Source organism: Podarcis vaucheri, assembly GCF_965113315.1.
Source record: "Podarcis vaucheri genome assembly, chromosome: 11".
Classification (NCBI taxonomy): Eukaryota; Metazoa; Chordata; class Lepidosauria; order Squamata; family Lacertidae; genus Podarcis; species Podarcis vaucheri.
In genome coordinates, this window is record NC_138749.1 from 66,192,427 (window position 1) to 66,219,348 (window position 26,922).

The window sequence follows — 26,922 nt, forward strand, 5'->3', positions numbered from 1 at the left end:
CCGTGTCAGAACCAGTGGCCTTCCCTATGCCCAGGATTGACGACATTTTGACAAGGGTGCGGAAGGGAAAGATTTTTACAAAGCTGGACCTAAGGGGGGCGTACAACCTGATACGAATAAGGAAGGGGGATGAATGGAAAACCACCATGTTCACCCCATTGGGAGCATTTGAATATCTCGTTATGCCCTTCGGACTACAAGCAGGCTCAGCATGTTTTCAATCGTTCATGAACCACGTCCTGGGGCCTTTGCTTTACAAGAATTGCGTAGCCTTCTTAGACGACGTGTTGGTGTATTCAGAGAATGAGGAACAGCATGTGAGAGACGTCAGAGAAGTGTTGAGCAGGCTGCAAGCGAACCAGCTGTGGGTGAAACTGGAGAAGTGTCAGTTTCATACCAAGGAGGTGGAATTCCTGGGGTATCGCCTGTCAGACAAGGGATTGGCCATGGATCCAGGCAAGGTCCAGGCGGTGCTGGAATGGAAAACACCCAAAACAAAGAAGGATGTGCAGAGGTTCCTAGGGTTTGGGAACTTCTATCGTAAGTTCATCCGAAACTTTGCCCACCTGACGGCGCCCATTACGGACTGTCTCAGCAGTAAGAAGAAATTCGTTTGGACCGAGGAGGCGGAGCGAGCATTCGAGGAACTAAAAAGGGCCTTCGCCTCTGAAGAACAGCTCCTGCATGTGGATTTACAAAAACCAATGAGAGTGGAAATGGACGCATCAGACAGAGCGATCGGGGCGGTGCTTCTGCAGCCCGGGAAGGAGGAGTCAGAGTGGAGACCGTGTGCCTTTTTTTCGCGAAAGCTGAACAAATCCGAGAGGAACTACACGGTGTATGACCGAGAACTACTCGCTATTCATGAAGCGTTCCGGAGATGGAGGCACCTGCTAATTGGCGCACAACATAAGGTGCAAGTGTGCACTGACCACAAGAACCTAGAGTATTGGAGAACGGCACGAGTACTCAACCAACGGCAAGTGAGATGGGCCCAAGAGTTCTCCAAATTTAACTTTGAGATTTGTTACGTGCCAGGCCCGGAGAACATTAGGGCGGATGCTCTCTCACGCAAACCCGAATATTTGGAGGGGGAGGGGGCACCCGAAGAGAGACATGTCATTCCAGAGGACCGTTGGGTGTGTGGGGCGGCATTGGTGGGGCAAAGAGAACTGGTGGAGGGAACGGAGAATGATAAATAAGCCCAGGACAAACTCAGGGGTCTCAGGAGGGAGGGAGACAAACCAGGAGGTTTTGAGGAGAGAAACGGGACATTGCATTACAAGGGAGCACTGTATATACCTGAAGGAGAGTTGAGGGGGAAAGTACTCAAGCAGCTGCACGATAGCCCCACAGCGGGGCATTTTGGGCAACACAAAACCATGTGGTTGGTTACCAGGGAATTTTGGTGGCCCAAGGTCAGGGAAGATGTACGGGAGTATGTGAGAGGTTGTGACCAATGCCAGCGAGCCAAAGGGGAGAGGCGGGCGCCGGCGGGGTTATTAGAACCGCTACCCACACCTGAAAGACCATGGGAAGCAGTGTCAATAGATTTTATGACTGATCTGCCGAAGTCCAGAGGGAAAACAGCCATCATGGTTGTGGTAGACCTGTTAACCAAAATGGGCCACTTTATAGCCTGCTCACATGCAGTCACAGCAGAAGAAACAGCGAAATTGTTTGTAGAAAATGTTTTTAGGTTGCATGGCGCCCCCTTGAGGGTGGTTTCAGACAGAGGGAAATAATTTACTTTCAGGTTCTGGAGGAAGCTCATGAGCTTACTGCATGTAGAGGTCAATTTTTCGACTGCCCGGCATCCTGAAACCAACGGGCAGGCGGAAAGAGCCAATGGCGTACTCCAGCAATATCTGAGGTGTTATGTCAATGACAGAGAGAACGATTGGGTGGAGAAGCTGGCGTTGGCGGAATTTGCCTACAACAATGCGGAGAACGTGTCCACAGGGATGAGCCCCTTTTTGGCTAATTACGGGTGTCATCCCAGGGCTTTCCCAGGGGGGAAGGGGAGAGATGGAGCATCCCAGCTGCCGAACAGTTCGTAGAGGAAATGGAAGCGATCCATTGTCAGCTCCAACTCAACTTAGACAGGGCCAAGGAGGAGTATAAGAGGCAGGCAGACAGAAACTGAAGGGAAGGTGAAACCATTAGGGTGGTGGACCATGTGTGGCTGTCAACCCATGGGTTACCATTCAAAGGGGGTTGTAAGAAGTTAAGACCCAAAAGATTGGGCCCATTTGAAGTCACGCAACAGGTCAACCCAGTGGCTTTCAGACTCCGGTTACCGAACCACATGAAGCTGCACCCAGTTTTCCACAGGTCGTTACTGTCACCGTATAAAGGGGACAGAGAAGGGAGGTTCACCCAGGGACCAGCAATGGAGGAAAGGGAACACAGCAGCCATGTGGCGGAGATCCTTGATTCCAGGTGGAAGGGAGATCAAGTGGAGTATTTGGTAATGTGGGAAGGGGAACTGGAGTCAGAAAACACCTGGGTCATGGCAGAGGATGTCAATGACGAGGTCTTAATAGAAACTTTTCATCAGAGGTTCCCACGGAAACCTCAGCCTGTAGCGAGGTTCCGGAGGGAATACTTTGCAATCACAGACGAGGAAGAGGAGTTGGAGGGGTTCGCAGACTCCGAGGAGGAGGAGGATTCAGAGACCCGGAACTGCAACCGATGGAGGGAAATGTTCGAGACGTCTGAAGATGAAGAGGATTCTTTCCGGGGTTTTACCTCCTCACCACCCAGAGGAGAGGGAACGGGAGGGGGTGAAGGGGGCCCTGGAGGGGAGGTGGATGTCAGGGAACTGCCATCGGAGGGACAGGTGGTGGAAGGGCTCACGGAGGTTGGGAGAGACCCAGCAGCTGAAGCAGGAACCAGCAGGGGGAGAGGTGGGTCTCTGAGGGAAAGCGAGCAGGAGGGATGGCTCAGGGACACTTCCAGCGAGAACAGTAGGGAGACCCACTCCTCGCCGGAAACATAGGGAGACCCACTCCTCGCCGGAAACTGTCACGCCGTGAGAGGAGCCATGTTTGAGGGGCTCCGTCACAGACAGAGGTTTGTGGACTTGAGCAAACTCTGAGGGACTACGATTTTACGCACAAGCAGCTCATCATCCCATCACACGTATGCATGAAAATTTGTATGCATTCTTCTGCACAGAGACGTAATGTTCCCTAATATAATGTGGTTTTGTATGTTGTGCATACTTATGCATTTTGTGCATACTTTTTGGTTGCACTAAACATTTGGATAAGTTCAAATTTTGAAGCATACCTATTTTTGATTCATTTATTGGTTAGGGATGTAGAATATAGGTACAAACCATTTTTTATTCCACCCCCAACTACACGCGACATTTTACACTCCTTAAATTGTGTCCAAATCTGTTAGAACATGCCACTGCCCCTCTTTTTATAAGGCCACAAATGCCTGTATTTCAGAATAACTTGAGTACTGATCATTTCTCCTTGAAAGACTGACACTGATCCATGTAAAACCCATCAGAATTAAGAAAGGATTATGCAGCTACTACACTAACACTTTAGTCTGCTTGATGCAAGCAAAACATCAAGCTTGCAGCAAGTAAATACAGCTGACTGCTCTCAAGAAAGAAAGCATACACTTTCCTCTTGAGTCCTAACCCATACTGTCATAGTAATCATGCAATCTGCAATTCTAGTTGCTACCAGGCATAGATAGGAAACAGGTAGGAGTCGAAGAAAAATTCACCAGCACCTATAATTTATTCTTGCTTACCTGACAGCTGTTCTCAGTTTCATCAGTGCTTCTTGAGAAACCAAATCAGTTTTATTGAGGATTATAAGATCTGCTAATGCAATCTGTCTACACAAGAAAGAGTGAACTCATGAATAGGAGGCGCAGGAGTGAACTCTTCATTGTCTATCAATACAGGATTGATCTTTTTGCCACTGTTAACAGAAATTCCATTTATACCGTATTGGCTTAAATATAAGCTGCACTTTCCCCCCAAATTCCAACCATAAAAAGTTAAATGTGTGGCTTATATTCGCGACCTTATGGCATGCAGCCTGGAGTGCAGGGCAAACAGGGCCAGGAGCGTGGCGAAGCAGCACATAGTTCCACATCCTCTCCCCCAAGGCAGGGAAGGGAGAGAACCAGGGAGGGGAAAGGCCGCTGGCAACGCAGCACAGCCCCCCCCCCCAGGTATGCAGCCAGGAGCAGCGAGGAATGGAATGGCTTATATTCGGGTATTTTTTTCTCTCCTCCCCCCCTCCAATTTTAAAGCTGCAGCTTATATTTGGGTGCAGCTTATATTCGGGCCAATATGTTATATCAAGACTAGGGTTGTGTTATGATGCTGCAAAACCCTTCACATAAATTGCCCAAGTAAACTTTACCAAGCTCAGTAGACTGTAGATGGGGGTGGGCTGAAGTTGAGAGAAGGTGTCAGAGGTATTTATGGAGTTCATGACTAAAGTGAGATTTGAATCAGGGATATCCCAGTTCACACTTTTAGCCACTATCCTATGCAGTTTTTCTCTTATTCATGTCCTTAAGAGCAATTTGTCTAAATGGCTAGCATCCATCATTTTAAAAAAAGATATAGTGAAATGCTGCTGGCAACTTGACATTAAATTGGAGTACAAATCAGAAAAAATGAATACTGGAAATGAAATTTAACAAAATAAAACTACCACAAAGAAACTGGTACAACAGGATAAATCCACAAAATGAAAACAGCTAGAACAAGTGAGTCAGGTCTAGAAACTAAAACTCAAAATTAATAATGTCCTTGGTCAAGGCTGCCTTACAATACTATGCTTCCCAATAAACAGTTTAGGATTCACACACATAGAAAATGGTCGTTGTAGTAATACCTAGCTGCTTCATTGATAAGGCCACTGGGTTTTTCTTCTAAGAGATGCTAAACAAAGATTAAAAAAAAAGACAGTTACAATAGGAAAATTGATTTTTTTTAATTAACTGAATTGCTGGCAGATACTGAAGGCACTTTATGCCGCAACTATTGAGGGCATCATTTAGCTCTTCTGTTCAGACAAAAATAACTGATTTAGAAGGAAAGCTTGGGTTACTTGCAACCATGAATTTACACATACAAAGTCTTAAGGACCATGTGCTTCAAAGGATGTGAACTAGCTTAAGAGACAGTATGCAAGGTGAAATGCTTTGAGGCTCATGTTGTCCAGCTGTCATAATTCAAAGACTTTTGGATCTGTCTCAATACTTGTGACTTCGAAACATTTACAGATGGTTTTTGCACAGAAGACAAAATACATAGGTTTGTGTGTCCACAGAAGTAATAAATTTATTAATTCAACAGTGTACGGTATTGGGACTAGATGACCCTTGGGGTCCCTTTCAACTCTACAATTCTATGATTCTATAATGTACATACTACGTCATTATGTTCATGCCTGTTTAAAAGTAATTTCTATTAAGTTCAGGGAGAGCTTCCCCCATGTAAATACGTATAGGACTGCACAGTTAACTTATTCATCTACATGATTATCCATGTTCCAGGACCATAATTGAAATAATTTTAGATTTATGCATATTCTTCAAGCTTTACATAGCAGTGAGAGTTATACTAACGTACATCATGGGCACCCAAACTGTAACAAGTGCGTTCTATCTACAAGCTCCGAATAAATTTATTTACTTTTCACTAACTTTAGGTAAGGAGTAACTTATTTACAAACAGCAATGTTTCAATAAGGAAATTCAATATAAATATTTTTCTAACGTAGGCAATTTTTTCAGCAGCCCCTGAATGGGGAAAAAAGAGCAAACTTCTTTTAACTAGTAGAGGTTGCTGCTACTTTAAATGCAAATGATTTCATTGCACAATGTCTATTTTCCTGACATCTCCAGTCAAAACTGTTATCTGACTAAGTGGTTTGAAGAGTTTGTGCAATAACAGGATGACAAGAACAAGACCTCTCTTTTGACCTTTTCTCTGTAACTCCAACATTCATTTATTCTTCTGCATGAAATACTGTCAGGCTTTGTAGATTTGCAAAGAAGAGTGTTAATAGCATCGCTTTAGGTCCTCAGAGTTGTGACCTGTCACTGCAAGTTGTCCAATCGTTTGCCTTTTGATTAAAACATGAATATTTCAGATTGCTGGGTGACAATCCCATTAGAGTGACAGCCCATGATATCAATTACCACATCCATTTCAATTTGGCTTGCAAGCCACAGGGTACAATTTCTCAGCTTTACATGGACTAGGCTAGATCCATGAAGCATGACACCTCTAAATTGCTGCCTATTATGCTAGTGTCATTGTTGTATTGCCTCATAATTCTTTAAATCATAAGCCAAGGTGGACGTCAAGCTTTGAAACCGGAGGAATTGGACAAGGGCACAAAGTTTCTACACAAAGCAAAAGTTATTTATTTGGCATATAACTGACAAAATTTAAAAGCTGCTATCACACTGACAGCATGTCAAGCTTTGTATCTGTTTATTGATTTAAGAATGCAAGATGATGCATTGAATTCCAAAGCTACTGAATGTGGTGTTGTTGTTGTTGTTGTTTAGTCGTGTCCGACTCTTCGTGACCCCGTGGACCAGAGCACGCCAGGCACTCCTGTCTTCCACTGCCTCCCGCAGTCTGCTCAAACTCATGCTGGTAGCCTTGAGAACACTATCCAACCATTTCGTCCTCCGTCGTCCCCTTCTCCTTGTGCCCTCCATCTTTCCCAACATCAGGGTCTTTTCCAGGGAGACTTCTCTTCTCATGAGGTGGCCAAAGTATTGGAGTCTCAGCTTCACGATCTGTCCTTCCAGTGAGCACTCAGGGCTGATTTCCTGAAGAATGGATACGTTTGATCTTCTTGCAGTCCATGGGACTCTCAAGAGTCTCCTCCAGCACCATAATTCAAAAGCATCAATTCTTCGGCGATCAGCCTTCTTTATGGTCCAGCTCTCACTTCCATACATCACTACTGGGAAAACCATAGCTTTAACCATACGGACCTTTGTTGGCAAGGTGATGTTTCTGCTTTTTAAGGTGCTGTCTAGGTTTGTCATTGCTTTTCTCCCAAGAAGCAGGCGTCTTTTAATTTCGTGACAGCTGTCACCATCTACAGTGATCATGGAGCCCAAGAAAGTAAAATCTCTCACTGCCTCCATTTCTTCCCCTTCTATTTGCCAGGCAGTGATGGGACCAGTGGCCATGATCTTCGTTTTTTTGATGTTGAGCTTCAAACCATATTTTGCGCTCTCCTCCTTCACCCTCATTAAAAGGTTCTTTAATTCCTCCTCACTTTCTGCCATCAAGGTGTCATCTGCGTATCTGATATTTCTTCCAGCAATCTTAATTCCAGCTTGGGATTCATCTAGCCCAGCGTTTTGTATGATGAATTCTGCATATAAGTTAAATAAGCAGGGAGACAATATACAGCCTTGTCATACTTCTTTCCCAATTTTGAACCAATCAGTTGTTCCATATCCAGTTCTAACTGTAGCTTCTTGTCCCACATAGAGATTTCTCAGGAGACAGATGAGGTGATCAGGCACTCCCATTTCTTTAAGAACTTGCCATAGTTTGCTGTGGTCGACACATTCAAAAGCTTTTGCATAGTCAATGAAGCAGAAGTAGATGTCTTTCTGGAACTCTCTAGCTTTCTCCATAATCCAGCGCGTGTTTGCAATTTGGTCTCTGGTTCCTCTGCCTCTTCTAAATCCAGCTTGCACTTCTGGGAGTTCTCGGTCCACATACTGCTTAAGCCTGCCTTGTAGAATTTTAAGCATAACCTTGCTAGCGTGTGAAATGAGTGCAATTGTGCGGTAGTTGGAGCATTCTTTGGCACTGCCCTTCTTTGGGATTGGGATGTAAACTGATTGTCTCCAATCCTCTGGCCACTGCTGAGTTTTCCAAACTTGCTGGCACATTGAGTGTAGCACCTTAACAGCATCATCTTCCACTGGCCTTGTTATTTGCAGTGCTTTCTAAGTCCCATTTGACTTCACTCTCTAGGATGTCTGGCTCAAGGTCAGCAACCACACTACCTGGGGTGTACGAGCCATCCATATCTTTCTGATATAATTCCTCTGTGTATTCTTGCCACCTCTTCTTGATGTCTTCTGCTTCTGTTAGGTCCTTACCACTTTTGTCCTTTATTATGGTAATCTTTGTACGAAATGTTCCTTTCATATCTCCTATTTTCTTGAACAGATCTCTGGTTCTTTCCATTCTGTTGTTTTCCTCTATTTCTTTGCATTGCTCATTTAAGAAGGCCTTCTTGTCTATCCTTGCTATTTTTTGGAAATCTGCATTCAATTTCCTGTATCTTTCACTATCTCCCTCGCATTTTGCTTGCCTTCTCTCCCCCGCTATTTGTAAGGCCTTGTTGGACAGCCACTTTGCTTTCTTGCATTTGCTTTTCGTTGGGATGGCTTTCGTTGCTGTTTCCTGTATAATGTTGCGAGCCTCCATCCATAGTTCTTCAGGCACCCTGTCCACCAAATCTACTGAATATTATACATTAATTATTTCAAAGCCTTTTTGGAGTCTTTCTTTCTTTGCTCACTAGGATAAGAATAAAATCTGTTTTTATTTTTGTGTAGTCTAGAAAAAAGATGCAAGGAACAAGTACTTTACTGAGTAATGATTGCAGTCTTACTACTTTACCTGTAGTCCATACTTTGCATCAACAACAGATATGATACCTGCAAAAAGAAGTTTGTAGATAGGAATTTGAACTTGAGAAGCACAAACAGCAAAATGAAGTCAAAGTTGCTCTTCAGCTTTTCTACATAGAGATAGGAAAAACCATCAGAGATCTCTAAACCAGTGGTCAGTAACATATGGCTTGGCTTTGGCCTAGTTTTATGTAGGTGATAAAGAGTCTAAAAGAAGAGAAGGAAAAGGGAGTGGGAAACAGGATTGGGGAATCAAAGTGAATGGAGCAAAGGAAGGAAAAGGGAAGAAAAATCCTTGGCAAGTGTCTAGTTCAGAGCTCCAGCAAGAATGTAGTGTCCCTCATCTATCAGCCTGTTGGAAGGGAAGGAAGAGAAGAGAGAAATGGGATGACCCCGCCCACTTTTGGTTCTGGTCCTGCCCACTGCTAGAAGGCAGCCCTGACAAAACTAACCATAAGACAATGTGACCCTCAACATAGAGGCTCCCTATCCATGCTCTAAACTATAGAACCTAGTCATTTTACCCACCTTCACGCATACTGTCTAAAATCTTTAGCACACATTATGCACATTGCTATCTTGAACTCATAATGCACATACACTAGATCATGGGTAGGCAAACTAAGGCCCAGGGGCCGGGGCCGGCCCAATCGTCTTCTAAATCCGGCCCGCAGGCGGTCTGGGAATCCGCATGTTTTTACATGAGTAGAATGTGTGCTTTTATTTAAAATGCATCTCTGGGTTATTTGTGGGGCATAGGATTTCACTCTTCTTTTTTTCAAAATATAATCCAGACCCCCACAAGGTCTGAGGGACAGTGGACCGGCCCCCTGCTGAAAACGTTTGCTGGCCCCTGCACTAGATTAAAGAGGCTTGGGAAGAGGGAGAGACCTTTGACACCAATGTAAGCTGGGGAGGGAAGAGAGAGGGGAAGGGGGGGAAGTATGTGTGAATGGATATGTGAGGGGTGAGAAGAGTGTGTGTGCATGTATAAGAAACTACAACTGTGCCCCCACCCACTGTCTGCTCTGTACCAACACACTGCAGGGATGTATCCTCCCCCCAAAGAATGTGGCCCCTGTGGGAACAAAGTTTCCCAAACATGCACTAGAAAAACAATTGGGTAACTTGGATTTAATTTCTTACCATCAAGATAAATGTCACTTCCTAATTCAGCATCAACCCAAAACATGGAGGCAACAGCACCTATCAATACATAGCTCAGAATATATATGCATCACAAAAGGCAGGTTTTTAAAAACTGGTTGAAAAACGGTTACTTTTCTGCAATTCTTAAAGGCTAAAGAAAATCAGAAAGTTGGGGGGGCAACCCAGTGGCTATATTTAGGCCAAATCAGATTTTACTTGCCCTAAATTATTCAAAGGCACATAGAAACATATATTTGATCTACATTACCAGTACTGAAAACCTCTGGCCAGTATCTTGGGCAGTTTTTTTTTGCACTTAAAACAGCACCATTGTTAAGAAGGCAACATTTTTAGCCAGCCTACCTTCAAATTGTGCATTGATAAACACACCATGGCTTAGATATTACAATTGTCATTTCTGACTTGTAGCTGCCATCTGTATGTATGGGAGTGCTCTTTCCCCTAAATTTAAAACAATGTTCAGGACAATTGTCTTTTAGAAGTTATGGCTATAGATATCAATGATACATACTTTCAACCAGGCATGTAACACTATTATGGAACAAAAGTGTTTAGGAATTATGAACTGAAGAATGCAATTACTAGGTCTGAAATCACACACTACTCTTACCCATGGCTGGAGTTAACTATTATATACAGAATTAAATTCTTCTCACCAATACGATTTTATGGGAGCAACTCCAACCTACAGAAAGAACCACGGCTGCAATCCTAACCATGTCTACTCTGAAGTAAACCCCACTGAATTCAATGGAGCTTACTCTTGGGTAAGTCAAGTTAGGATTGTAGTCCAGATCATCACACCTGTAAAGTTTTAAAACATATTGGATTCCCTGGAGTTAAGGGATACCCATTTTTAACAAAGAACAGTCTGAAAATTATTTAGTAAGAATCTGTAAAATTCTGTATCTTTAGGCACAAATACAAGATGGGTGACACCTGGCTTGAGAGCAGTACATGTGAAAAGGATCTAGGAGTCTTGGTTGACCACAAACTTGACATGAGCCAACAGTGTGACGCGGCAGCTAAAAAAGCCAATGCAATTCTGGGCTGCATCAATAGGAGTATAGCATCTAGATCAAGGGAAGTAATAGTGCCACTGTATTCTGCTCTGGTCAGACCTCACCTGGCGTACTGTGTCCAGTTCTGGGCACCACAATTCAAGAAGGACACTGACAAACTGGAACGTGTCCAGAAGAGGGCAACCAAAATGGTCAAAGGCTTGGAAACGATGCCTTATGAGGAACGGCTAAGGCAGCTGGGCATGTTTAGCCTGGAGAAGAGGAGGTTAAGGGGTGATATGATATCCATGTTCAAATATATAAAAGGATGTCACATAGAGGAGGGAGAAAGGTTGTTTTCTGCTGCTCCGGAGAAGCGGACACGGAGCAATGGATCCAAACTACAAGAAAGAAGATTCCACCTAAACATTAGGAAGAACTTCCTGACAGTAAGAGCTGTTCGACAATGGAATTTGCTGCCAAGGAGTGTGGTGGAGTCTCCTACTTTGGAGGTCTTTAAGCAGAGGCTTGACAACCATATGTCAGGAGTGCTCTGATGGTGTTTCCTGCTTGGCAGGGGGTTGGACTCGATGGCCCTTGTGGTCTCTTCCAACTCTATGATTCTATGATTCTATGTATCTTTCCTTTGTGGAAAAGTGTGAATACATGAACATTTATTACTGAACAGTAAAGAAATAACAAAACTTCTGCAGGATGCTATATTTTGAAAAATAAGAAATCAAAATTTGTATTGACGTTCAACATGCACTTATGTCACAACATGAAGGATGCAAGAAATAGACAGCAACGAAAGTATTTTTTTTCAAAAGCTCACAAATATAATTGATTCCAGGGCTGTCTTAAAAAACGAAACACACAGGCATAAACAATAACAGCTGAAGACTGCTGTCCACCCGAGGTGACAAGATGTGGTCTCCCAAGCATCACTGGGTGTCACGACTAAAATACCTGTCAGCTGTTTACAGTGATTACTCATGCAATATACAGCAAGGGCCACAGAATCTATTGATTTCTTTCTCAAATGCCTTAATAGTTTTTCAACTAAACTGAAATAGGATTTGTGTATAACAGAAACAGAATCAATGTTATTTCTTTTGAAGAAAATTATTTTACCATTACAATTATTTTGCTTTGAAATGTAGAGTGTCAGTCTCCTTAACATGAAACAATTAAATTGCAAAAAGGAATTTTATTCACCCTCCTAGCCAACAGCTCAGAGGTTTAATTAAAATGGCCCATAAAATATTTAGGCAGCTTTTATTCATCACAATGACTGTTTAGGCTTTATTTTTTGCAAGGACTATGTACTGCTGGACTAGTAAACAACAAATATGCAACTTCAAGCAGGGTTTAAAAAGCATATTATACTAGAGTACATTTGATTTCATTGAATCCCCCAAGGGGCTAGAATTAAATAAGAAAGATTCCATCTAGATTCTGTATCTTGTTATAGGTCTAGACACACAGCTTTTCCCATGGAAAACAGGGCATACAGCCAAATCCTAAATATGAATTCTTAAGCAATTTTTTTTTTTTTTATCCTGGCTTTCTCAGATTAGCTTTTAGACCAAATATAATTATAGCTGTTGTGGGCTGGTCTGAGATGTTTTGTCACAGTAAGCAAAATGCTCAAAAAGGTAAAGGTAAAGGTACCCCTGCCCATACGGGCCAGTCTTGCCAGACTCTAGGGTTGTGCACTCATCTCACTCTATAGGCCGGGAGCCAGCGCTGTCCGCAGACACTTCCGGGTCACGTGGCCAGCGTGGCGAAGCTGCTCTGGCGAGCCAGCGCAGCACACAGAACGCCGTTTACCTTCCCGCTGGTAAGCGGTCCCTATTTATCTACTTGCACCCGGGGGTGCTTTCGAACTGCTAGGTTGGCAGGCGCTGGGACCGAACGACGGGAGCGCACCCCGCCGCGGGGATTCAAACCGCCGACCATGCGATCGGCAAGTCCTAGACGCTGAGGTTTTACCCACAGCGCCACCCGCGTCCCTCTTATGCTCAAAGCCACCCCCAAAGTCGCCACACAAGTGTCCCCTCACCTGCCCCCACGCTACTGCCAATGCAGCAGCAAGGGCGCAGCAGTGAAGGCAACAGTACTGTGGCAGCAGTGTGAGCCAAGGTGCAGCAGGGCTGGGGGGCAGATCTGCCACCCAAGGCAAATGGCTTCAACTCGCCTCACTGACAAGCCACTCCTGGATACCATAAATGTGTGTGTGACTAGAGGTTTGAGAGGAGCAAGAAGATTTTGCATTGATGTTGCTCTTTAGGTTTCAAAAAATGCTCTCTCTGTTTGTGGTTGGCTAGTGTGAGAACAGGATGCTGGACTAAATGGGTCTTTGGTCTGATCCATCAGGTTCTTGAATTGTAGGGGTTATAAGATGCACTACTGACAGAAAGGATGGTTGTTGTGGAATCACCTTTGGCTACTCTTGTTTCCTGACAATTCCATTCTTTTTCTTTTGTATCCAAGCTACATCTACATCCTGACAGACAGGCACAACGGAATACCCAATGCATTTCTGCTCATCCCATAAAGAAAAATTTCAACTCAGATTCTCACAACACAATCCTAACCACATCCTACTGAATTCAATGGGGCACTCTTAATCCATCCCCTTCCCCAAATTATATTTACCTGGATCTGCCAATCCAGTTGTCTCTAGCAAGATGTAGTCAAACTTGCCTTTCTTCTGCATTAAATTTTCAATAGCCTTCAAACCATTGTCCCTGATGAAAAAAGAAATGATTTAAAAGGAATTATCTTTATTGCTATTTATGCTACAGTACTTTCTAAATGAAACACAATACTATCCTAAAACCTATTTAGTATCCAAATTAGAAATCTACATGGTAATAAATTTTATTGTAATTCACTCATAGAACTTTGGTTATTAGGCAGTAAAAAGTGTAGCAAAGTGTAACAAATAAATAAAATAATAAGTTCATCAGGGCTTTTAAAAAACTTTTACGAACTGCAGTACCTCATACCCTGTAATTGGAAGCTTGTTTTAAAAATCCATCCTAATTTTTTTTTAAGTGCTTCCACATATCCAACCTTCAGCACATTTCTGCTATCTTGCATCTTCTTCAGTATACAGTGGTACCTCGGGTTAAGTACTTAATTCATTCCAAAGGTCCGTACTTAACCTGAAACTGTTCTTAACCTGAAGCACCACTTTAGCTAATAGAGTCTCCTGTTGCCGCCGCGCTGCTGGAGCACAATTTGTGTTCTCACCCTGAAGCAAAGTTCTTAACCTGAAGCACTATTTCTGGGTTAGCGGAGTCTGTAACCTGAAGCGTATGTAACCTGAGGTACCACTGTATTCATTGGTTTCAATATGAAATCATTAAAAAAGCAACTAATTTTCAGGTTTGGTCCTACAGAGGCTAATGTTATTTATTTAAAACACAAATGAATTTGATTCATCTAGCTCAACTTGCAAAAAATATTATTATTAAGTCTCCCTATAAGCCATTTTTCTCATATTAAAAAAGAATAGAAATAATGAGATAATGTACACAAAATCAAAGTCCTTGATGCTTCTGAGCTTCCTGAAGGAGGCAGTGGTAAGGCCCCATCCCCAGAAGACCTTCTCAACACAGAGGTATTGAATAATGCCTGGACAAAAATGCCCCCTTTTGCATGGTGAGCTCCAACAGCATCTGAATGAAGCTGTCCAGACACATTTCAATCTGGACTCAGACCCAGGTTCAGAATTAAATAGATTTGGTCTCTCAAACTGATGACCTTTCTGAAGAAAGGGATGGAGGACTGTGACCCTGTTAATTCTCCTCAATCTCTCCATGGCTTTTTATGCAACTGATCCTGTATTCTCCCAGGCCAGCTTCTGTGCGCTGGGAGTTGGAAACACCATACTACAAGACCTCTGCTTTTATTCGCAAGACCAACACCAAAGAGCAGCACTGGGAGACCTTTGTTTAGTTCCCTGGCACTTGTGCTGTGGGGTCCTGCAATCCCATCTTATCTCTTCAGCTTTTTAGCATTTATATGACGCCGTTGAGATCTGTTGCCCAGCAGCTTGGAGTATAGTACCATCAGTATGCTGATAACATGCAACAAGTCAGGTGATAGACTGGTATCTGCAGCAATAGATTCATGAGGACCAATAAATGGAAGCTGAATCCTGGTAAGATGAAGAGATTGATGTTGAGTGGTTCCTCGTGTTGGGAGATGTCTGTTCTGAAGAGAGATCCTTCTTTTGATGTTTGTAACTTGTGGCTGTTGTTGGAGTCATCACTGCCACTTGGAACCTAGGTGTCTTTTGTGGCAAAGGAACACCTATGCCTATCTCTGGCTGGTTCACCAGCTTTTTCTTTACCTGAACCAAGATAGCATGGCTATAGTACTAAGTGCTCTTACAACCTCTTGCTTAGACTACTGTAAAGCTCTCAACTTGGGGCTGTCCTTGAAGGTGGTCTAAAAACTCCAGGTGGTGCAGAATGTGACCTCCAGCTTGTTGACTGGCTCCACAAAATGGAATCATGGAATAGCTCAGTCAGTAGAGCAAGAGACTCTTAATCTCAGGGTAATAGCACAGAACAGGCACTCTTGAATAATGGCACCCCAGATGCAGAGCTCCCTCCCCACATTTGTCCTCTATTGTTTTTAGGCATCAGCTTAAGTTGCATTTGTTACTTCAGACCTATGGGAATTGATGTATGATCTCAACTGCTGCTAGACTGTTTGATCTTTGAGGTTTTTTCCTGATACTTATTTTCTTTATTGTTGGCTCTTATATTCACTGTGTTTTAAGTAGGTTGCTATGTACTGCCCTGGGAATCTTTGGGTTGAAGGCAGAACACAACTTTAATAAACAGCAATATATTATGTATTTTTTTTAACACTGGAATTCTCACCAACTGGTTCCTGCCACAGGAGAAATACTTAATAACTACAGGAGAATCATGCTGAACTATGAAGACACATGAGTTAAAAGGAAAAGGATCAATTTTAAAGTCAGTGGTTGTTGTTTTAAAAGTTGAAAGGTAAGGTAAAGGACCCCTGGACAGTTAAGTCCAGTCGAATTTGACTATGAGGTGCAACACTCATCTCCGCTTTCAGGCCGAGGGAGACGGCATTTTTCTGCAGACAGCTTTTCCGGGTCATGTACTGGTATGCTTTCGAGCTGCAAGGTTGGCAGGAGCTGGGTTTGCAAACTAATGGGAGCTCACCCCGTTGTGTGGATTTGAACTGCCGACCTTGCGATCGGCAAGCTCAAGAGGCTCAGTGGTTTAGACCACAGTGCCACATGGGTCCTTTACCTTACCTTAAAAAAAACCCTTACTTTACAGAACAGCATAGACATCCATTTCTGAGTTCCAGCCATTCTTCATAGAGTTCTCCACCCTGACTTACAGCCAAGGATTTTTCCAAGGCGCTTCCTGAAAATACAAGAAAAATACTACCGTAACATTGTGTCTTACACTCAATTTTCATTCTGTCTGATAAACGTGAGAGAGCAGGCACAATGATCAAAACTCCAGCAGTCACAAAGCAGAATCCAAAATGTCTTGGCTTATATTCTTCTCGGACTAAGAATAAGGGTGGCCAAAAAAATCCTAGTCTAAGTCCAAATCAAACTCCATTTTAATTAGGCTGAGAACCTTTCATACTTCATACCGTCTTCAGTTATAACATACTAACATGAATAAGAGGTAAAAGGAAAATAAGAAAGTAAGTAAGTAAGAAAGAAAGTAAGTAAGAAAGAGGAAACTCTTCAGACAATTTGTATTGCTGAGCCTTTCCTCTAAACTAGATGAAGACCATGGATTGATGTCTGAATGAAGACGTGACAAGTGAGGTGTGCACCTTTTACTAAACAAAATGAGAATTCAGGTAGGGTTTAATTTTGTTCCACACCTCATAAAGAGCAGTCTAGATTATAATATCCTATAACAATGCCATCCAAGCTGATCAAACAAGGTACTTCATACCTTGAAAAGTCAGCTGAGAACCTTTGTGCTGGTTGAAAATACTATGTACTCAGCCTACAGGGCTTAGTCTAATACCAAAGAGCACCCAAACATATATGGCTGGGTGAGCAGATGTACATGTTTCTAAGCAACAACTGTACTTCAAATAATTTAAAAGATAAAAAATGAGTTTTTTCCTCTCTCAGGGATGGAAGTGTGCAAAGTGTTTCAAGAACATTTTTATTTTTACAAGATTTGGGCTCTGATATACAAAACCTTTTTGTTTTATGCATAGTTATACATACCTTCACCAAATTCATTTAGAATAATTGCTATCCTCTTGTTGTGCTGTTCCGTCAAAATATAATTAAGAAGAGTGGTTTTTCCAGCACCTAAAAAAACAGAACAAACTTTTTATGCAAAGAAAATGCGTAAATACATATACATATACAACTTAGAAATAAAAATATGCTTTCAAATAGAACTTTACAGGCAGTGACCAGAACATCCTGAAATGTTAATCTTAATTCCTGATCTCTTCACAAACATTGCACATATTGTCTTAAGATGGACCTCATGTTCTTAATATAAATTTATGGGACACAGCACATTTTTCAAGTTACACTAAAAACATTTCTTTCTTTGCTTCATCATGTAATTTTAACACCCACTTTTGATCACTACAAACTCATTTCCCAGTATTTATAAACAACTACACCGAACAATGGAAAACTCCTAGATTTGATATCATGGCATATCTTCAGAAACTTATGAAACCAACTTTGAAACTAGGAAATAAACTTCAATGTACTTTGGTCAAATTTCTGGGGGCTAAAAAAATGCAATTTTAATAAGTTCTTGATTCAGTTAAAGTTATAGAAATGTGTTTGAGTTAAAAATAATGTTTCTTCGTGGTCAAGAAGCACACCATGACTCTAGCCCCTTAAAAGATGCCAAGGCACCATCATCACCTTGCTGTCATAGAACTCAAAAACTTATCTGTGATAGCAATTTAGCCCTGTACAGATGCTCAAATCCTGCAAAGTAGGGAATCAGCATCATGACTGATATTTGCATCTTGACTTCTGATTTACCTAGAGATTATACAATGCATGTAAGCTTCTATGCAAATTTAGGTGATGGGCTGCTGCAAACTAATTCTCCATCTCACAAAGAGAACCAGTATAAGGCATTTCTTTGCTTCTAAATGCAGGCTTGATGCTCCAACAACTGACCTGAACATCCTTGCTCTCTAATCACATCACGTCAACAGCACAGGGATTTAATTCATAACACAATTTATTTATTTTTTTACATTAGTTTAAATTTCTTACATGAACTCTACTATACTCTTCTCTAGTATAGAGCATATACAAGGAAAACAAGACAAGTGCAAAAATTGATGTAATACTACTTTTAAATAAAACAAATCATAGTTCCATATAATAATAAAAATGCATTATTAAGCACCCTACAGTGACAATTTGGCATACAGTTTATTACCTAAATAGCCAGTAATAATGGTAACAGGAATCTTATATGGAATATCCTGTCCTGCATGGTCCTTTATCTGCTGTTCTCTTATTGGAATCAGCTCAGGGCAATCCTCTTCTTCCTCCACAGTAGAGCCTTCCATTTCTGAGTCACTACAACCACCTGCCAATCAAAGACAACAGTTAAAACCAATGGGGAAGGGCTCAAGAAGGGAAGCCTTTAAACACTAGGAACCAGAGGGCTGTGAATAAGAGACCCTGAAACCCTAATTCTTCACAACCATGTGTGCTATGCCTCATTTTTGCCCCTCACATATTCCTCATTGAAGCATCATGCAGTTTCCCCCTAAATCTATATAAAAGCCAGTCTCCTACCTTGCAGCACAATAAGGCAAAACAATCCAGAATGGAGCCATTCAGATAGGAAGAGGCCAGTTGCTCAGTGCCTTAGGTTTCAATCGCTGCATCACTAAGAGCAGGACTTGGTGTGAAGAAGTGTTCCACTTTACTTTCTCCCACAATACTGAATGGCTGCCATTCACTCCTATGGGATCAGGTCAAGTTCTGCACTTGAACACAGCCTCACAGCAAGGAAAAATCTGCAGACCATGTGATTGCTGACATCAACACTGTGTGCAGTACCTACCTCCACTGAAGGCATAGCTGGGGGGAGGGACGTGCACCTGTCACCATTCTGTCTGGCTCTCTTGCAGATTTGAGATGCCTCAACAACAGTTGTTTTAAACTACTTTCTTTTGACCCCAAGTGTTCAGGAAATTCTGTCAAAATCCTCAATCATTGAAAACTAGGAAGTTACATCAGGGAGAATCTTTCATGCGGCTGAAATATTTTGCAAAATTACAAAGAACATGATTTTTTCCATCTTATTTAAAAAAGTCTAAAGTAAAATATTTAATGAAAGTATTTTGCCAAAATATATTCTGATTATTTCTACTTTTAGTTTAGCGTTTTTATTTGTTTACTTGGTTGGGGGGAGGCCGCTGCCCCCCCAACCCTTCCTTAGTAAAGGGCAAATATCCAGCGCCCCAGACGGCACATTCAGAGGGTGTTCTCACCAGAATAATGTCGTCACCCTTTTCGACTCTTCGGAGCCAGAGAGAATGCCTGAGGTGAGGATTAGATTCCGGATCGGGTCCCCGAAGGCGGGGGGGGGGGGGTCGGGTCCCTCGGGGAAACTCCTCTCTCCCTCGCGAGCCAAAGGAGATCCGGAAGCCCCGCGCAGATCTCGCGGGACCCCGCTGCGCCAGGAAGCCCCGCCACACTCTGCACATGCGCAGGAGTTCGCGCAGAAGAGGCACCTATTGGACGGACAGCCGCCCTGCCTTCTCTCGCGCACCTGCAAGCTCCGCCCCGTCGCTTCCGACCCAGCCATGCACGCATGCGCGCCTCAGCTTCCTTCCCAAGCGAGGAACGTCGGTTCCTTCCTGCTGCCGTACAAGAGGCTGCGAAGGGCCGCGTCATCAGAGGGCATCTTGCCACGTCGGCATCGGCGTCACAGGAAGAAGGTTCGGGGAGGCAGCGGACCCCTCCTCTCACTCAAGGAATTCTGGGCCCTGTAGTTTACAGAGCTTCAGCTCCCGGCGAAACTTCACAAACCAGAATTCTATAATTGCACCTTTTTAAAAAGAAACACACACCCCCTTCAGTGAATTAAAAAAAAAAAAAAAATCAATTGTGAAAGACTTGGGTGCTTGGGTGGATTGTTCTGCTTGGCAATACCAGGCCCCTTATTGTGGATGGAGCACAGTGAAAGGAGTAAGAAACAAGATTTGGGCTCCACTTTTAAGTAGGGAGGTCTGGCTGGAAGAAACTTTGTCCCTATCGGGCCAGAGCGTCTCCGAGATCTGGTGTTTAATACTAAGGACTATCCAAAAAACCGGCAGAGAGGAACTGAGAGAGAATTGAGAGCCTCGGACGTGAGATCTCCAGGCTGATAGCAGATTAAGACTGATGGACATCTGTTGGGGATTGAAACCGGGAAAGGGGACGGGGTGGGGTTTGGGGATCCAAAGGGTGTATAATTATAATCCATCTTTTTTCTTTTTATTCTGTTTTGTTACTAGTATGAAATGTGGGGAATTCGTGGAAGGGAAATTTGGGTCGACTTTAGAAAAGGATTTAAGAATGAGCACTGATGTATAAATTTTGACGTTGTAAAACTGGTTTTTTAAATTGAACTAAATATAAAAAGGTTAAAAATTGGGGATAAGAACTTGTTGAATTAACAATTTGAATTGGAATATAAGAAGGGGAGGTGTGGGGAAGTCAGGGAAATATGTTATAGAAAAATAAGGATTGTAAACTGTATATGTTTTCTTTTTTTGTTTTTTGTTTTTGGTTTTTTAATGTATTAAAATGGGAAATTCTCAATAAATATCTATTAAAAAAAATTCAATAAAACATCAGTCATTAAAAACTTCCTTAAACAGGGCTGCCTTCAGATTTCTTCTAAAGTCAGATAGTTGTTTATCTCTTTGACATCTGATGGGAGGGCGTTCCGCAGGGCGGCCGCCACTACCGAGAAGGCCCTCTGCCTGGTTCCCTGTAGCTTGGCTTCTCATAGTGAGGGAACCACCAGAGCTGGATCTCCGTGTCCAGGCAGAGCGATGGGGGTTGTTTAGGGCTTTAAAGGTCAACACCAACACTTTGTATTGTGCTCGGAAATGTACTGGGAGCCAATGTAAGTCTTTCAAGACCGGTGTTATGTGGTCTCGGCAGCCTTTCCCAGTCACCAGTCTGGCTGCCGCATTCTGGATTAGTTGTAGTTTCCGGGTCATAGAATCATAGAGTTGGAATAGACCACAAGGGCCATCGAGTCCAACCCCCTGCCAAGCAGGAAACACCATCAGAGCACTCCTGACATATGGTTGTCAAGCCTCTGTTTAAAGACCTCCAAAGAAGAAGACTCCACCACACTCCTTGGCAGCAAATTCCACTGTCGAACAGCTCTTACTGTCAGGAAGTTCTTCCTAATGTTTAGGTGGAATCTTCTTTCTTGTAGTTTGGGTCACTTCCAAAGGTTGCATCACGTAGAGCGCATTGCAGTAGTCCAAGCGGGAGATAACTAGAGCATGCACCACTCTGGCGAGACAGTCCGTGGGCAAGTAGGGTCTCAGCCTGCATACCAGATGGACCTGGTAGACAGCTGCCCTGGACACAGAATTAACCTGTGCCTCCATGGGCAGCTGGGAGTCCAAAATGACTCCCAGACTGAGCATCTGGACCTTCAGGGGCACAGTTGCCCCATTCAGGACCAGGGAGTCCCCCAAATCTGCCCGCCCCCTGTCCCCCCAAGAACAGTACTTCTGTCTTGTTAGGATTCAGTCTCAAGCCATTAAATCCATCCTCCAACTGCCTCCAGACACTCACACAGGACATTCACTGCCTTCACTGGTTCCAATTTGAAAGAGAGGTAGAGCTGAGTGTCATCCACATACTGATGAACATCCAGCCGCAACCCCCTGATGCTCTCTCCCAGCAACTTCATATAGATGTTGAAAAGCATGGGGGAGAGGACGGAACCCTGAGGCACCCCACAAGTGAGAGCCCAGGGGTCTGAACACTCATCCCCCTCCTCACCACTTTCTGAACACAGCCCAGGAGGAAGGAGTGGAACCACTGTATAACAGTGCTCCCAGCCCCTCTAGACGGTCCAGAAGAATGTGATGTTTTTTTCATGTATGCTACCACAGCAGCAAGAGTACTCATCGCAAAGCACTGGAAGACTCAAGATTTACCCACTCTGGAAGAATGGCAGATGAAGGTGATAGACTATATGGGACTGGCTGAAATGACCGGCAGAATCCATGACCAGGGGAAAGAGACGGCGGAAGAAGATTGGAAGAAATTTATAATTTATCTTAAGAAATATTGCAAAATTAATGAAGGTTAAAATGTCAAGGTTTTAGGGGGAAATGGGGGTTACAGCTGTAAAAGATTAAGTAAAAGAAAAGAATAAGGGAAAAATTTGATAAAATTAAGGGTTAGGATTTGCTGAAATAATTTTGGAAATTGGGATGCAGAAAGGGGAGGTATGGGGAAGTCAACGAAGTAAGGTTTAAGGAAAAAAAGGACATGAAATTATACATGTTTGTTTGTGTGTTTGTTTATTTGTTTGTGTTTATAATTTTTTTGTAAAACTAATAAAAAATTTTGGGGAAAAAATGTGATGGTTGATGGTATCAAAAGCCACTGAGAGATCCAACAGAACTAGGAAACAGCTCTCACCTTTGTCCCTAGCCCGCCGGAGATCATCAACCAGTGCGACCAAGGCGACCAAGTGCGACCAAGGCAGTTTCAGTCTCATGATGAGGCCTGAATCCCAACTGGAAGGGATCCAAATGGTCCGCTTCTTTCAGGCGTGCCTGGAGTTGTTCAGCAACTACTCACTCTATACCTTGCCCAAGAATGGAAGATTTGAGACTAGGTGATAGTTGGCCACATTGGCCAGGTCTAGAGATTTTTTTTAAGATGCGGTTTAATAACTGCCTCTTCCAGCAGGTCTGGGAAAGCTCCCTCACAAAGAGAAGGATTCACCACCCCGCCAAGCCCATTGCCCAGCTCTTCCTGGCTCACTTTTATAAGCTAGGATGGGCAAGGATCAAGGAGACAGATGGTCAGTTTCCCTTGTCTAAGCAGCCTCTCCACATCCTTGGAGGTAACATTGGAATTGATTCCATGCAACTCAACCAGACAGGGCTGTAGCACTCTCCTACCCTGGCCCTTCTCCCACGGTGGAGTCTACCTTTTCCTGAATCTGAGCGACTTTATCTGCAAAAAACTTTGGAAAATCGTTGCAGGAAATATTTTACCAGACCCCGGTGGCAAACGTGGTTAAGTTAAATTGTGAACCACCTGCCACTATTTTCTGCAGATGCAGTAGAGGTGGTGAAGGAAGTACACTTTGCCCTCACTATCACCACTTGGTAGGCTCGACGTTGAGCTCTAACCCATGTCTGGTCCGGTTCAAAATGAGTTTTCCGCCACCGGCACTCTAGCCATCTCAATGACTGTTTCATCGCCCTCAGCTCCAGGGAAAACCACAGGGCTGTCCGGGCTGCATACAATTGGAGGGGGCGCTTTGGAGCAAGACAGTCATAGTCCTGTTTAACTCTGCATTCCAGCGGGCCACTGGGGAATCAGTTGAAAGGCCATCAACATGGGATAAAGCATCCCTTACCACTCTATGGAAACCATTTGGATCCATTAAGTGCCAGGGGGCAGACCATCTGAATTGGTCCCTCCTCCCTGCAGAGGGGAAGGGCCGCAGAGAAGTCCAGTTGCACCAAGAAGTGATCTGACCATGGCACTTCTTTTGTTTCGCTTTTACTTAGTGTCAGATCACCCACATCCATAGAGGTAAGCACCAGGTTTAAGGCATGTCCGTGACTATGAGTTGGGCCAAACTTATTCAGGGACAGCCCCATGGAGGCCATGCTTTCCACGGAGTCCCGAGCAGCCCCTTGTAAGGTTGTGTCGACGTGGATGTTAAAATCCCCCAGGACAACCAATCTTCTATTGCCCAACTTCCAGAACATGCACTCAGAAAACTGGGTCTTCCCAATAGGATGCCTGGTGCAAGCTAATGACTTCCTAAAAATCACTGCAGCCCCCCCTCCCCACCCACATGACCTGGGTTGCTGTGCGTAAGAGAAACCTGGTGGACAAGCAGCAGCAAGAACAGACCCATCTGCTTCACCCCACCAAGTCTCTGTTACACATGCCAGGTCAAGTCCTCTATCCACGATCAAGTAATGGATGGCAGTGGTCTTATGAATCATTGACCTTTCATTGCACAGCAGCACCTTCAGGTCATGTGTTTCTCCCTTGCTGATTCCAGTATCCATCCGGTCAAGACCAGACCTGGAGGCAGGGATAGTCCTCAAACAGCGACTAAATCTGCTTCCTTGGTAATGACATGGTCTGGTCTTAGCGTAACTCCGCCTCCTACTTGTGACCACCGAGATCAGATGTCCCAGTGCCCCCCCCCCCCGTGGAACCTGCCACAGCCATTCTGTTGGCTGGGGCCCACTCCCATCCAGCCTTGACCCCGCCCCTTAAAACAAAACGCAAACTATACAACAGCTAATACAACAATAAAAAACCAAACAAAACAGTAACAATTATACTAAAATTAATCCCCAACCAGTTGTTCATCCCATCCCCAACAAAGCAAAAGGGGAGGGGGAAAATTAAAAAAAAAACTTTAAATGCCACAGACTACTTAAGAACATTTTAAAACACATTAGACACTTGGAACAGGGAAGCAATCCGAAGGCAATATCATTGACTAATCTAGTATAGTTATTTTAAAATATTTCTATCCCACCTGTCCACATTTCAGCCTGTAAAGCGGTTATAAGAATAAATCACATATCCAGGTTTCCTACTTGCTTAACAGAAATCGGGGGGGGGGGGGTTGGTTTGGAAATTTTGCTTCTCCTCGTGCCCTCTCCTAACCAAGGCTAGGTGGTGAGAACAAACGGGGAGAGCTGTAACCTTGAAGGACTGATAATAATAAGCTGAAATAACTATTGTTTTAAGAACAAGCCAGGAAACTCGCTGGTATAGAAATAGTATAAAATAATTTAGAATAACCAGAAAACAGGCAGTCGCAGCTACAGCAACCAGAAGGGCATCTGTGCAGGACATACCTGATAGACCTGTCTCCCCAGAAATGGCAGACTTTTTGTTAGAATTTTTAAAAGATATGTTAAAATATCAGGAATTAATTGGCAAAATAATACGCAGGATGAATAAATTGAAAGTAAAACAAAGTGGAACTATGAGGGAAGTCCAGGGGAGTGGGGCAGGAAAAAATGGAAATATTTCATAAAGGATGTATATATTGAAAAAATAAAAACTATTTTTTAAAAAAGATATGTTAAAAGAAATGCAAAAACATTCTGAAAAGATGGTAGCGGAATTGGGAAAAAATACCAAGATGGTCACAGAGATGACCAATAAACTAGAGAATTTGACAAAAAGAAGAATCATCTTTGGACCTCTCTGTGAAAGGTTTGGAGGCCAAATCTCAAAAAATTGAAAGTGACAACACTGATTTGAGAAAAGAGCAGGCAACAATAAGGGGGGACATGGCATAACTCTCTAGTAGGATCAGTCTGAAGACAGTTTAGTAGTTTTGGAGATGAGGCAGAAATCACAGGTAGTGAGAAGGAGGGGTGTGCCAGATGAGGGGGAAGAAGACCTCAAAGTTTATCTAGCCAAGGCAATTGCCAATTGGCTAGGTGAAGAACAGGATTACATTTTGGATGCAATTGACAGCTGTTTTGGGGCGAGGTCTAAATTGGTTAAGGCCAGGAAATTAGCTGGAGACTGTTTAGTGACTTTTAATTCCAAGAAGTTAAAGGATGCTATAGTCCAAAATAATTATACACAACAGACTCCAGATTGAAGGAAACCTGATTCTCATGCTGAAAGAAATTCCCACTTGTTTGTTACAGAAACGAATTCAGTACAGATTCCTGACAGATGTTTTGAAAAGAGTCAACATACAATATAAATGGGAATTTCCAGAAGGAATTTCCTTTACATATAAAAGACAAAGACACAGATTTACCAACATAGATCAAGCACAGGACTTCTGGCGAAGACATATGAGAGATTGTGACAACCCATATACACCAACTGAACCAGAGGGAGCAACAGGAGGAATAGGAGAGGGGACAATGGGGGGAAATAGATAATTTCAATAATCAAGAAGTGAAGGAAAAAAGACTCTAGGAAAAAATGGCAGATTTAAAAGTGTGGAATTGGAATGTAAATGGTCTAAACAATAAAGCTAAAAGAAACAAAATTGAACATATAATTATAAAGCAAAATATAGATCAGAAGTCAGCAAACTTTTTCAGCAGGGGGCCAGTCCACTGTCCCTCAGACCTTGTGGGGGGCCGGACTATATTTTGAATAAAAAGATGAACAAATTCCTATGCCCCACAAATAACCCAGAGATGCATTTTAAATAAAAGCACACACTCTACTGATGTAAAAACACCAGGCAGGCCCCACAAATAACCCAGAGATGCTTTTTAAATAGAAGGACACATTCTACTCATGTAAAAACACAGATTCCCGGACCATCTGCGGGCCGGATTTAGAAGGCGTTTGGGCCGGATCCAGCCCCCAGGCCTTAGTTTGCCTACCCATGATATAGATGTAATATGCCTACAAGAGACCCATGTAGCAAGAAGACATAAAAGAGTTTTAATTAATAAAAAGTTAGGAATGGAATTTATAACAGCAGACAAATAAAAAAGAGGCATGGTTTTGTACATTAAACAACAATCTGAGCCTTTAAAAAAAAAAGATGAGGAAGGAAGAGTGATTGCAGTACAGATAGTAGTACAAGGTGGAAAAATCTTATTAAATGGAATCTATGTCCAAACTTTTTCAAAGAGGGCCAGATTTGATGAAGTGAACAAGTTGACTTCTTAGGATTGAAGTGAAGCTTTTTGGGGGGATTTTCGCCCAGTTATTGAGCTTTTTTTAGAAAAATGATCTTAATAGGTGATATTTAAAAAAAAAATATATATTTATTGAAAAAAGAATTTTTGTTAAAGTTACAAAGAAAAAAGACAAAAACAG

At 42.9% G+C, this 26,922-nt stretch overlaps 1 protein-coding gene across 9 annotated transcripts in view; it reads right to left on the reverse strand.

Moving 5' to 3' along the window:
* LOC309542702 (zinc-regulated GTPase metalloprotein activator 1-like) overlaps nucleotides 1–19,794 on the reverse strand; it is a 41,943-nt gene extending 22,149 nt beyond the window's left edge. The window contains exons 1-9 of one of the 9 annotated variants that reach the window (XR_014224382.1): nucleotides 19,391–19,636; nucleotides 18,308–18,460; nucleotides 17,110–17,196; nucleotides 16,177–16,273; nucleotides 13,506–13,597; nucleotides 9,820–9,879; nucleotides 8,663–8,700; nucleotides 4,881–4,927; nucleotides 3,778–3,864 (exon numbers count right to left, since the gene is read on the reverse strand). Coding sequence is in view for 8 of the 9 variants with exons in the window: in XM_082241609.1 (XP_082097735.1) it covers nucleotides 3,778–3,864; nucleotides 4,881–4,927; nucleotides 8,663–8,700; nucleotides 9,820–9,879; nucleotides 13,506–13,597; nucleotides 16,177–16,273; nucleotides 17,110–17,196; nucleotides 18,308–18,460; nucleotides 19,391–19,589 (860 nt within the window). In the remaining variant the exon portion in view is untranslated. Of the gene's footprint in view, nucleotides 1–3,777; nucleotides 3,865–4,880; nucleotides 4,928–8,662; nucleotides 8,701–9,819; nucleotides 9,880–13,505; nucleotides 13,598–16,176; nucleotides 16,274–17,109; nucleotides 17,197–18,307; nucleotides 18,461–19,390; nucleotides 19,637–19,682 lie in introns of those variants that run through there. The other 8 variants (XM_082241614.1, XM_082241609.1, XM_082241612.1 and 5 more) reach the window with 8 other exon arrangements.
* Nucleotides 19,795–26,922: the final 7,128 nt, after the last annotated feature.